The 12,500-nt window shown below is 40.8% G+C and overlaps 1 protein-coding gene across 1 annotated transcript in view; it reads right to left on the bottom strand.

Moving 5' to 3' along the window:
* The window catches only part of LOC145391618 (cytochrome P450 2L1-like), a 257,804-nt gene that overhangs the window by 88,813 nt on the left and 156,491 nt on the right, over positions 1–12,500 (bottom strand). Inside the window, exon 4 of the mRNA XM_080266160.1 lies at positions 9,607–9,825. Within this exon, the coding sequence (XP_080122286.1) occupies positions 9,607–9,825 (219 nt within the window). The remainder of the gene's footprint in view (positions 1–9,606; positions 9,826–12,500) is intronic.

The following is a 12,500-nucleotide window of genomic DNA, read 5'->3' as shown; positions in this document are numbered from 1 at the left end:
TTATAGAGTAAAATCTAGGACAACTTATAAGCAAGATAAGCAATCCCATGTTGAGTATGCAAAAATCAAAGAAGATCTGTTAGAGCAGTGGTTAAATTCTAAGAATGTAAATTCTGATTTTGATAAATTTAAGCAGACGATTTTGCTGCAGGACTTCAAAAAGTGTATTAATAAAGATGTAAGCCTATATCTTGATGAGAAAAGAATAGATAATTTGTCTGATGCTGCAGTTTTAGCTGATGAATATGTTCTCACTCACAAGAGATATTCTAAAGAAAAAAGGAAAGCTGAGAGTAAGTACGTTGCCTCAATTCAGAGTACAGATAACAGGAAAGAGAATAAAGATGATGTTTCTCAGGAAGTAAATACCAGCTCCACCTCTAGATTTCAGAAAAGTAAAGGTACTTATTGTAGTAAGCTTGGTCATATTACGGAGAAATGTTTCAAGAGACAGCGTGATGTGAACAAAAAGGAGTCTTTAAATATTCAGTCAATTGGTCTAGTGTCCACCCTTGAGAGTTCCCAGAATTCTTTAACCAAGTTAACTGAACCTGCTTTGAGGGGTAAATTAAATTCTCATGATGAAGCTCCTCTTTTGAGCAGTAACGTGGGTGACACTCTCAAGAGTTCATGTGCTAATTTCCTGTCTGATGGTTTTGTCAGTCCTCTGGACAGTAATAACAGGAAATCAGTTAAAATATATCGTGATACAGGTGCTTGCCAATCCCTTATGCTGACCAGTGTTCAAGGCTCTAATGTTAATTCCTCTGATGAAACTGTAATCTTACAAGGTGTAGGGAATAATTACTTCTCTGTCCCTCTGTGCAGAGTGAATTTAGAGTCTGGTTTTGTTAATGGTTCCGTTATGGTTGGGTTGGTTGAGACACTCCCAATGTCAGGTGTAACTTTCTTACTTGGAAATGATATTGGTGGAAGTCAAGTGTGTCCAGCTCCTCAGTTGTCTAGTGAACCAGTGACTGTGGCCCAGGACTGTGATGTCCCTGATGTGTTCTCTGCATGTGCTGTCACTAGGGCTAAGTCTAAAGTTACTGGTGACTTAGAGGATAATGATGATGATGATGTTATCCTAGCTGACACTTTTCTTGCTAATTTGGACCACTCACCAGATAAGGCAGTACCCCGTAGTGTTGATAATTTGTCTCTTCAAGAGTTGATTGAGTTGCACGTTGCTGACCCTGAGTTGAAAGGTCTAGCTAACTCTGCTTACAGTGAGGAAGAGTCAGCTGGTGCTTCTACTTGTTATTATATAAAGTCAGGAGTACTTATGAGAAAGTGGAGACCCCCAACAGCATCAGCCGACTGTGAATGGGAGGTTGTACGTCAAGTTGTAATCCCTGGTGTTTATAGGCAGGATATCATTAGAGTGGCTCATGATTCCAGTTTGGCAGGACACCTTGGAGTGAGGAAGACTGTGGCAAGAATTCTGAAACACTTCTACTGGCCAGGTATCTTCAGAGATGTTTCCTGGTATTGTAAGTCTTGTCACACCTGTCAAGTTGAGGGGAAGTGTAATCAGACCGAAAAGCTTGCACCTCTAGTTCCCATTCCTCCTTTTGAGGTGCCATTCACCCGTGTGTTGGTGGATATTGTGGGCCCTCTTCCTAAGACTTCTTCAGGATTTTCTTACGTGTTGACCCTGATTGATATGGCTACTCGTTATCCTGAAGCCATTCCACTTAGAAATATCTCAGCAAAGAACGTGGTTAAGGAAATGCTGGGGTTCTTCACAAAGTTTGGTCTGCCCAAGGAGGTACAGTCAGACCGGGGAAGTAATTTCATGTCAAATGTTTTCAAGCAGTCTCTGAAAGAGTTGGGCATCACCCAGATCACGTCTTCAGCTTACCATCCCCAGACCCAAGGAGCGTTGGAGAGATATCATCAAACACTCAAATCGATGCTCAGGAAATACTGTTTGGAACATCAGTAAGACTGGGATAAAGATCTTCCATTCGTTGTATTTGCCGCAAGAGAATCTACAAATGAATCACTGGGCTTCTCACCCTTTGAACTACTGTTTGGCCATGAAGTAAGGGGACCCCTTAAGCTACTCAAGGAATGCTGGCTGTCGGAGGAAGATGACGTCAACCTGCTGGAGTATGTGATGAAGTTCAAAGAACGGCTGTCCACTGCTTTACAGCTGGCGAGAGAGAATTTAGGAGCTGCTCGGGAGAAGATGAAGACTTGGTAAGATAAGAAGTCCAGGTTATGCCACTTTCAGCCAGATCACGTTTTGATTCTGCTACCGGTGCATGGGCAACCTCTTCAAGCCAAGTTTAGTGGTCCTTATTTCGTGAAGAAGAAACTCAGTGATGTCAACTATGTCATCGCCACACCAGATCGTAGAAAGAACAAGCAACTTTGTCACATCAACATGCTAAAGTTATATCACAGGCGGGACAAAAATAATCCAGTCTGCACTGTAGCTGTTCCACCCGAGTCTGCAAGTGAAGTTCTCCCATGCAGCATGAGCCTATGTGATAGTTTGGGGAAGAATCCTGATATCATGAATGATCTCCAGACTAAGCTTTCTCATCTAGCTCCCGAGGAAAGGCAGGAGTTTTTGGCATTACTGCAGGAGTACCCGCAAGTGTTCCATGCCACTCCAGGAAGAACCACTGTGTTGATGCATGATGTCGATGTTGGAGACGCAAAGCCAACTAAACTGCCTCCTTACCGTGTGAACCCAGTTAAAGTTCCTCTCATCCAGAAGGAGCTTGGCTACCTGTTGGACCACAAGATGATTGAGCCCTGTCACTCTAGTCCCTAAGCCAGGTGGGTCGCAGCGGCTTTGCATCGACTATAGACGTGTTAATCAGATAACCAAAACAGACACTTACCCTCTCCCTCGCGTGGAAGATTGCATAGACAAGATCGGAAAGGCTAGGTACATAAGTAAGTTTGATTTGTTAAAGGGATACTGGCAAGTACCTATGACTGAACGTGTTAGGGAGATCTCAGGTTTTGTAAGACTAGGAAAGACTTTTGCATGTTCTGTAATGCCATATGGTATGAAGAATGCTCCAGCCACATTTCAGAAGCTTATGAATGTTGTAACAGAGGGTTTGGCAGGGTGTGTTGTTTATATTGATGTATTAATCTTCAGTGACAACTGGAAAGATCACCTATGCCATGTCAGTAAATTTCTTGAGCTTTTGGTTCAGGCTAATCTTGTAGCTAATTTATCAAAGTGTGAGTTTGGTCAAGCTAAAGTTCAGTACCTTGGGTACGTAATTGGTCATGGACACATTGCACCACCAGCGCTAAGGTTCAGGTTATAAGTGATCTTCCCAGACCTAAAAGTAGGAAAGAGCTACAAAGATTTTTGGGAATGGAAGGTTATTACAGGAGAATTGTTCTTAACTTTTCAATTCTTGTATCACCACTTACAGACCTACTGAAAAAGGGAGTTAAATTTGTCTGGACCGATAACTGTGAATCCTCTTTCAGCAAACTTAAAGCTATCCTATTAAGTCAGCCAAGTCTCGCTACTCCAAATTTTGCTAAGCCTTTTAAGATGGCTCTTGGCGCAAGTGATACAGGAGCTGGGGCTGTTTTGCTGCAAGAGGATGATCAGGGTATTGAACACCCTGTATCTTATTACAGTAAGAGGTTCACTCCACCTCAAAAGAACTACTCAACTATTGAGAAAGAGCTTTTGGCCTTGATTTTGGGTTTACAGCATTTTTCATTTTATTTGTGTTCTGGTTTTGACCCCATAGTCATTTATACCGATCATAACCCACTGAAATTCCTCAGTAAGTTTATAGATAAAAATTACAGATTGACAAGCTGGAGTCTACTTCTTCAGGAGTATTCATTAGACATACAACATGTCAAAGGGAAAGAAAATGTTATTGCAGATTGCTTATCTAGACTTTAGACAGATTGTTTTAGAGTAATAGGAAATCTCCTTTGTAAATTTCATTTTTTTTTTTTTTTGTGGGGAGGTGTTACATAGCCTATGATTTCATCATCCTTTGTATAATTCTAACGTACAGTATCCTGCATGTTTGATCACGATTCGCCTCGTGGCTTCCATAGTGACCAAGCTTCCGTGTTCTACCTCACTCCCCCCTTCTCCTCCCTTATAGTAGAGTAAGTCGTTCTTTCTGTTGTTCAGAGCAGGAGTGTCAACTCTTTGTCCCCTATGGCTTCATTTGCATGTCCTTCTTACAAGTTGTATCAAGCTCTGATGGCCCCTATATAATGAGCTCAGTCTCTGTATTAATTGCCACTTAGATCTACTCCTCATTTTGTTCACATCTCTGTCCTCCCCTGTACAGTTATTATTATTTTTGTGAGTGCTCAGGAAGTCTCCAACCATCTAGCTGCTGTGTAATTTGAGTATAAGTGTTATTGCATTTTTTCTTGTGCTGTGTAGCATAGGGTGTTGATTCGTAGGCCTGGTAAGATTTTTCTGATTCATGTGGAGTTTTTGATGTCAGCCATTATTAATAATAGTTTGTATCTGTAATAATATATCTTGCATTAACTGAGCATTATCCGGTTTTCTCATTTTATCAGGGCTGACTTAGATAAATTTACTCTTGCTAATTTCGTGTTAATAGAAGCTATTGCAGTTAACCATATATTTAACCTGTTTTTTGCCATTACATTATCCTAATGAGTCCTGAATGTTTAGTTGTTAGTTTGAGCATTAAACTTTAACTTGTAATTTTACCTAACTCCTTTGTTTTGAACCTGGAACTTTGCGGGACAGTAGTGATTTTAGTGTTCTCACTTGAAGTGTTCATTATCTCTCTCTGTTCCGTAACAATATATATATATATATATATATATATATATATATATATGTGTGTGTGTGTGTGTGTGTGTGTGTGTGTGTGTGTATTATAGATAGCTAGATAGATACCCATTATATATTATTTTCTTAATTATTTATTTATGGCACTTGTAGGGTCATTTCTGTATACAAAGACAAAGAGCAGATCGTAGTAACTTTTTTTATGGAGTCTGTTAGGGTCTAATATTTCTTTTACATAGATAATAATGGTTTAATGTTTAGATGGTTTGATATCATCTTTATTCTGTTAAGTATTTTGTATCATTTTAGTTTTGTCTGCCTCCAAAACACTTTGAAGCAACGTAAAATTAATATAGCACTGGGTAGGGACGACTTCCCATGGTGGCACGGAATTTATCCAGGCAGCTTAGCTATCCAGTTGCATGAACGTCTCTCAGCTCCCTCTCAGACCTTCAAGAGGAGGATGGCAGACTGCGGGAGAAGGCCACCTGTAGCCTTCAGTCCTTTTGGCTCACAATTGGATGAGCCTGGGGTTACAGTGAACTATACATGCTGCAATTTGTATACAGAGAAGATAATTTAATTAGTTGCAATGTCCCATATTATCTCCTTCCAAGTGTAAGGGGCAATGGTTCAGATACCATGGTTCAACACTGCTGTACATGACCAGTCACTCCCTTTGGTGGGACTATGAATGTTGTTAAAAACCTCCCGACACATATTTGAGATCAGGCACCTACAGCTACCACTCTAGAACATGCTAACCACTAGACCAAAAGTTTTTCTTACTAGTAACAGAGAAAAGGATGGGGGATTGCGTTATCCCCATACCCTGAAGATTGGATCTATGAATAAGCATGGATGTAGTACAATTGAGGCTAAACGGGAGGAGATTGGGAGAATATTTGTGAGAAGAAAGTTGGATGTGTTAGCTTTGAGTGAAACAAAGATGAAAGGGAAAGGTGTGTCTAAGTTTGGAAGTGTGAATGGAAGATTATCAGGTGTTGAAAGAGGAAGGGCAAGAGAAGGTGTGGCCTTGTTAGTGACTCCGGAAATACAGCAGTGTGTGACTGAATGGAAGGAGGTATCATCGAGACTGATGTGGGTGAAAGCGAAATTTGAACGTGAGTTGTGGGTGTTCATGAGTGCATATGGGCATGGTAGTGAAAGGGATGAAGAAGAGGGAGTTTTTCTGGCATGATGTTGATGAGTGTCTGCAGAGTTTTGGAGCAAATGTGAATGTGGTAATGATGGGAGATCTTAATGCTACAGTGGGAAATGTAGCAGTTGAAGGTGTAGCTGGTATGCATGGTGTGCTTGGAAGAAATGAAAATGGGGAACGAATGATAGGGATGTGCGTTGAGCAAAAGAAGGTGATAGGAAATACCTTGTTTGAGAAGAAAGATATTTATAAGTATACATGGGTGAGACAGAAGGTGGAAGGGTTGTTTATAGAGCATTAATGTACTATGTATTTGTGTCCAGGAATGTAACAGGAAGATTGTTGGATGTGAGAGAAGAGTTTTGAGGGTGGAGGTATGTCTGACCACTACCTGGTGGAGGGAAAGTTGAGAGTAGGTAGAGATGGGTGAGAGCTAGGAGAGTTTGGTGTCGCAGGGAGGTTTTGAAAGTGAGTGAGTTGGATGAAAGAGAGAAAGTGATAGAGTATCAGGAGAAATTGAAAGATGAGTGGCATGCAGAGAAAGATAAGGAAAATGGCAGTGTGAAGGAGGAATGGCAGTTGTTTAAGAGTGATGTGGTGGGGCATGCAGAAGAGGTGTGTGGTGTTAGATGAGTGGGTGGTGGTGTAAGAGAAGGAAGTGAATGGTGGTGCAAAGAAGTAAGTATGGCTGTGGCTGAGAAGAGACGTACATATGAAGTGTGGCTGCAGAGGAAGGATGAGATGTCATATAAGAGGTATAAGGAAAAGAGGAATAGGACAAGAAGGCCTGTGCATGATGCTAAAGTAGCAGCAGATGACAGGTGGGGTAGGCGGTTGACTGAGAATTTTCAACAGAATAAGAAAATGTTTTGGAAGGAGGTGAAAAAGGTGCGAAAGGGAGAGTCTGGGAAGGAAGAACGAGTTAAAGCAGAGAATGGAAGGATGTTAACTGAGATGGATGCAGTAAGGAAGAGATGGGTGGAATATTTTGAAAGATTATTAAAGGCAGAGAAGGAAAGGGTGGCTGAGATTGTGATGGATGGAAGAGTGCAAAGAATAAATGTGTTGGGAGAGTTTAATGATTCTTTGATCATGAAGGAGGAAGTGCAGGAGGCAGTAAAGGAAATGAAAACAGGGAAAGCTGCAGGTATGGATGGGTATGCTGCGGAATGTCTGAAAGGTGGTAGAGCAACTATTGTTGACTGGTTAGTAAGATTGTTGAATGTGTGCTTTGTGCAAAGTATGGTGCCAATTGATTAGGCAAGTGCTTGTGTGGTCCCACTGTGTAAAGGAAAGGGTGATATATGTGAATGTACTAGCTTTAGGGGTATAAGTCTGTTGAGTGTTGTAGGTAAGGTGTATAGTAGAGTGTTAATTAAGAGAATTAGAGAGGGTACAGAAGGAATGATTGGTGATGAGCAGTGTGGCTCAAGGAGAGGGAGGGGATGTGTGGGTCAGGTGTTTGCTGTGAGACAGGTGTGTGAAAAATATTTAGAAAATGGCAAGGATGTGTTTTGGGCGTTCGTGGATTTAGAGAAAGCATATGATAGAATTGATAGGGAGGCTTTGTGGACTGCTTTAAGATTGTATGGACTTGATGGTAGGTTAGTAAAAGGAGTGAAAAGTTTTTATGTAAATAGTAGACGTGTGTTAGAGTGGGAAATACTGTAAGTGATTGGTTTCCCGTGAGACTGAGGCTGCTGCAGGGATGTGTGATGTTGCCTTGGTTTATATGGATGGTGTTGTAAGGGAGGTGAATGCAAGAGTGTTAGGTGGACGTCTGTGTCTGGTGGATGTTGATGGTAGAGAGTGGAATCTGAAGCAGCTGCTGTTTGCAGATGATACTGCACTGATGGCTGATTCAAAGGAGAGATTAACCCGAGGCATCCCATCGACGTATGGGTATGTTATAACGTTTTGTCACAGCTAGCCCCATCGACATACTGGTACGTCGTGCAATTGCAAGGTTCATAATTTGCACAATTTTCAATTTTCATGCATGATTTTTTGTACCTATACACGGGATACCTTCCTCTATTCCCCAACAAGATGCCAGGCAGGGACAATGCCTTACCCTGCATGCCTCCCCCCCCCTGCACGCCATTTTCTCGGCAATTCACCTGTTACCAGTGACCTGGCCAATAAAGACATTCAGGGCCAGAGTCAGGACAAAGTTTACATAGCATTAGAGGAAGAAACAGTCAGAAAAGATGATCAGGTAATGTCGCCAAAAAAAGTCAGGTATGTTGATGAGTTAGTGAGTGAAACAATGCTTATAATGCCTATACTACTGTTTGAAAACCAATATACTCCCGTACTACATATAAATTCGTACCAAACAAATAAATAAATACCGTTTATGAGTGGTGTGGGATAGTTACCCTCCCATAGAACTCGTTTTCTTTGGAGCCAGCCTGATAGAAAACCCAGTAAGGTAAGGAGATACTGCTACCTGTATCGAGTATTTTAAATCTCAGGTGAGCAATTTCTCTATGAATTTTCGATGTTTCTCACCAAAGGCGAAGGTTTGAGCCAAATTTTTTTTTTTCCAAAATTGGTCGGGACTGGGGGGAGTCAGTGGTGGAAAATCGGTCAGGATGTGACAGGTTAAGACAGTTGGTAGAGGAGTTTGGAAGGGTGTATGAAAGGAGAAAATTGAAAGTAAAGGAGAATAAGAGTAAAGTGAAAGTGTACGAGGTTGGTAGATGGTAGGAGGATGAATGTAGTTTTGAATGGTGAGTTGCTTGAGGAGGTAGAGTGTTTTAAGTATTTAGGGTCACATGTTGCTGTGGATGGAAGAATAGATGCAGAAGTGAAGTTCAGAATGAATGAAGTAGGAAACGTACTGGGAGGAATGAAAAAAGTGTTTAGATGTCGTTTGCTTAGAATGGATGTAAAGAGAAGGCTGTATGAGGGGGTTGTGGTACCGACTGCATTATATGGGGCTGAAACATGAAATATGGGTGCAGCAGAGAGGAAAAGTTTGAATGTAATGGAGATGAGGTGTCTGAGGAGTACGTGTTGAGTGAAGTGCATGGCTCGAGTGAGAAATGATGAAGTGCGAAGGAGAACTGGAGTTGATTGGGAGATGGCTGATCAAGTTGAGCAGAGGGTGTTGGGATAGTTTGGGCATATGGAGAGAATGGATAATGATCGATTGGTGAAAACGATAACAAGATCTGATGTAAGAGGTTTAAGGCTGAGAGGAAGACCACGAATAGGATGGATGGACAGTGTGAAAAGAGCGTTGAATGTGAGAGGGATGTCTGTCGAACAAGGAAGAGTGGCTGTGCATGATAGAAATGGAGAGAAATTGTGAAACAATAAATGATGACACAGCCCTGAGGTGATATTCTCCCGCATTTTGTCTGATCAGCTGATCAGGTCAGGTGCAGGTACAGGGATGGTTCTATTATGATGTGGCAGGGGTAAGCCAGTCCTGCTGTCAGGCCCTGCTGCGGATGTCACTGATTGCAGAGCGCAGTTGACCCTCGTGTGGTGTGGTGTGGTGAGGATCTGTCCCTTCTCCCTATTGGGGTTACGATGCGAATGAATGTGTTTGAGTAAATGAGTACATTGGGAGTGTGTCGTTCTGTCTCGGCTACCTCTCTTTCCTTGGGTGAAGCAGCCTAGGTATATATACAGACAGAAATCTTACTTCCAACCATCTGCCAGATGACGTTGGAGACTGCGACAGAGAGGGCGTGAGGTATAGGTGCTGGTTTGCCTGCCTGTTTCTTCATCTCCTTCGCCAACCACTGGGCTTGTTCCTGCACTGCTCCCACCAGTTTTGACTTGCCCATACCAAGGTCTCTCAACTGACGTAAGCTGAAACGCCGGTTGTTGTGCCAGCGTATGCCATTGGTGCTTTGCACTCCTGTATCACATGGAAAAATGTACTAAAGCGCACTGTATACGTAAAAATATAAATGAGCAGCACCCTATTAAACATCAGCTTTAGCCTCCCAGGCCCAAATCTCACCTGCGGTAGACAGCATCTAAAAGAGAAAATAAATTAATTAATAATAAAATGGTACCTCCTTAAAGGAGTTGGGAAGGCGCAATATCGGAAGACTATGACATTATTTTCCACCCACACTTACCCATGCACCCCCCCGCCACAAACACACACACACACACACACACACACACACACACACACAGTGTGTGTAATTCACCGGGTCGGTCAGGATCACTTGATGGTCATGATGGTCAGCTTTTTAACCTCCCGGAAGGGAGCTGAGAGCTCATATAGTCCGATCTAAGGGCAAGGCTGTGACCTTCACACACGCACACACCCGTCCCCTTGCTCAAGGGGGACAGTAACCACCCACTTCGTCAGTGAAACTTTTCGCAACCTGAGCGAGGCGTGAACTCCCGTCCACCAGTTGGCAAGCAAGAATGTTACCACTGCACCAGCGAGCGGTGTGTGTGTGTGTATATATACATATACATACATATATATAGATAGATAGATAGATAAGTATATATATATTTACATATATATATATATATATACATTTAGATATACATATATATATTATATATATATATATATATATATATATATATATATATATATATATACATTTAGATATACATATATACTGTATATATATATATATATATATATATATATATATATATATATATATATATATATATGCATATATATATATATATATATTTATCTATCTATCAATATAGATATATAGATATAGATATAGATATATAGATATATAGATTTATAGATAGATAGATAGATATATAAATATAAAAATATATATATATAGATATAAAGATAGATATATAGATAGATACCGGTAGATTATTTATATAGATAGATAGATACAGTAGATAGCTATAGATATATAGATATATAGACTATATAGATAGATAGATAGAGATACTGTACACACATACATACAGTATATATATATACATATATATACTGTATATATACAGTATATGTATATATATATATATATATATATATATATATATATATATATATATATATATATATATATATATATATACACATTTATATCAATATATATATATAAATATATATATATATATATATATATATATATATATATATACACATTTATATCAATATATATATATATATATATATATATATATATATATATATATATATATTGTATATATATATATATATATATATATATATATATATATATATATATATATATATATATATATATTTAACCCATGGGAGCCTGGTGCCCGGAAAATTGGACAGAACTGGGATTTTTCAAGTTTTTATAAAGTAGGGAACCCCTGGGTTGGGACCTATGAGCTTCGCGACTATGAGCCGATAGGTGGAGGGCGGTACGCTTAGTACCCACCCAGTGCCATGCCTCGCCCAGCACCCCTGGGATCCAGTGGGTTAATGACTGGCAAACCCATCAGTCTCTAACCCATTGGAGCCCAGTTTCTGGAATATTGGACAGAACTGGGATTTTTCAAGTCTTTATAAAGTAGGGAACCCCCGGGTCGGGAAGTATGAGCTTTGCGACTATGAGCCGATAGACGGAGGGTGGTACTCTTAGTACCCACCCAGTGCCATGCCTCGCCCAGCACCCCTGGGTTCTAATGGGATATACATCATTATCATCATCATCATCCGGACCTCCTTTCCCACCCAAGGGCAGGGTGAGTAGTAGCAATGTCCAGACAGACCAAAATTGCCGAATCCAATGGGCCACGCTTCCATTCACTCATCATTCAAGCCCTCAGAATCCTGGCTCTATCGGATACGCCAAAATTTTCCACATTCTGTACCTTCACATATTGTATCCGACAGAGTCAATCCAGACGCTGCCACTTTAAAAAGGGGTGCCAAAAATCCCTGATCATGCATATCTCCTTACAAAATTCATCCAGCCAGCTCGATCTCCTGTCAGTTCCCTAGCCTCACCGACTTCCAAATCTCTCTTCCTCACACATTCATCCACCATATCTCTCCACCTCCTTGGCCTACCTCGCCTCCTCCCTCCTTCGAAATCGCTTAGATATACCTTCTTCACCATTCTTTTGTTATCCATTCCCTCCACATGACCATACCATCTCAGTACACTCTCTTCAATTCTGGTGTCCACCGACTTCCTCACTCCTCATCTTTCACGAATCACATTATTTCGTATCCTATCCACCCTCTGTAATCCACTTACATTCCTCAGCAGTCCCATCTCCACTGCTCTTACTCTTGACTTTTCATTTTTATGCCACATCATAGTCTCACATCCATATGTTAAAGTTGGCACCAGCACTCCTTCATGTAAGCCTCGTGCAGCTGCAACACTCAAGCCTCTGTTTCTTATCAAGGCCTTCATTGCACCAGCTACTTTTCTTCCTTGTGTCACTCTGCTTTCAACTTCTTTTGCACATTTTCCTCTCTTTTCTATCACTGTACCCAGGTAATTGAACTCTCTCACCAATTCCAGTCTCTCTCCATTCACTGTTACATTGCACTGGGAGTCACCTTCTCTCTCAATAACCATCACTTTACTCTTTTCTACATTT

The sequence above is a fragment of the Coenobita brevimanus genome, chromosome 2 (genome assembly GCF_032717465.1).
Source record: "Coenobita brevimanus isolate Jiangsu-jjx chromosome 2, ASM3271746v2, whole genome shotgun sequence".
Classification (NCBI taxonomy): Eukaryota; Metazoa; Arthropoda; class Malacostraca; order Decapoda; family Coenobitidae; genus Coenobita; species Coenobita brevimanus.
Note: the sequence above shows the minus strand (reverse complement) of the source record. Positions and strands in the feature narration are given on the sequence as shown.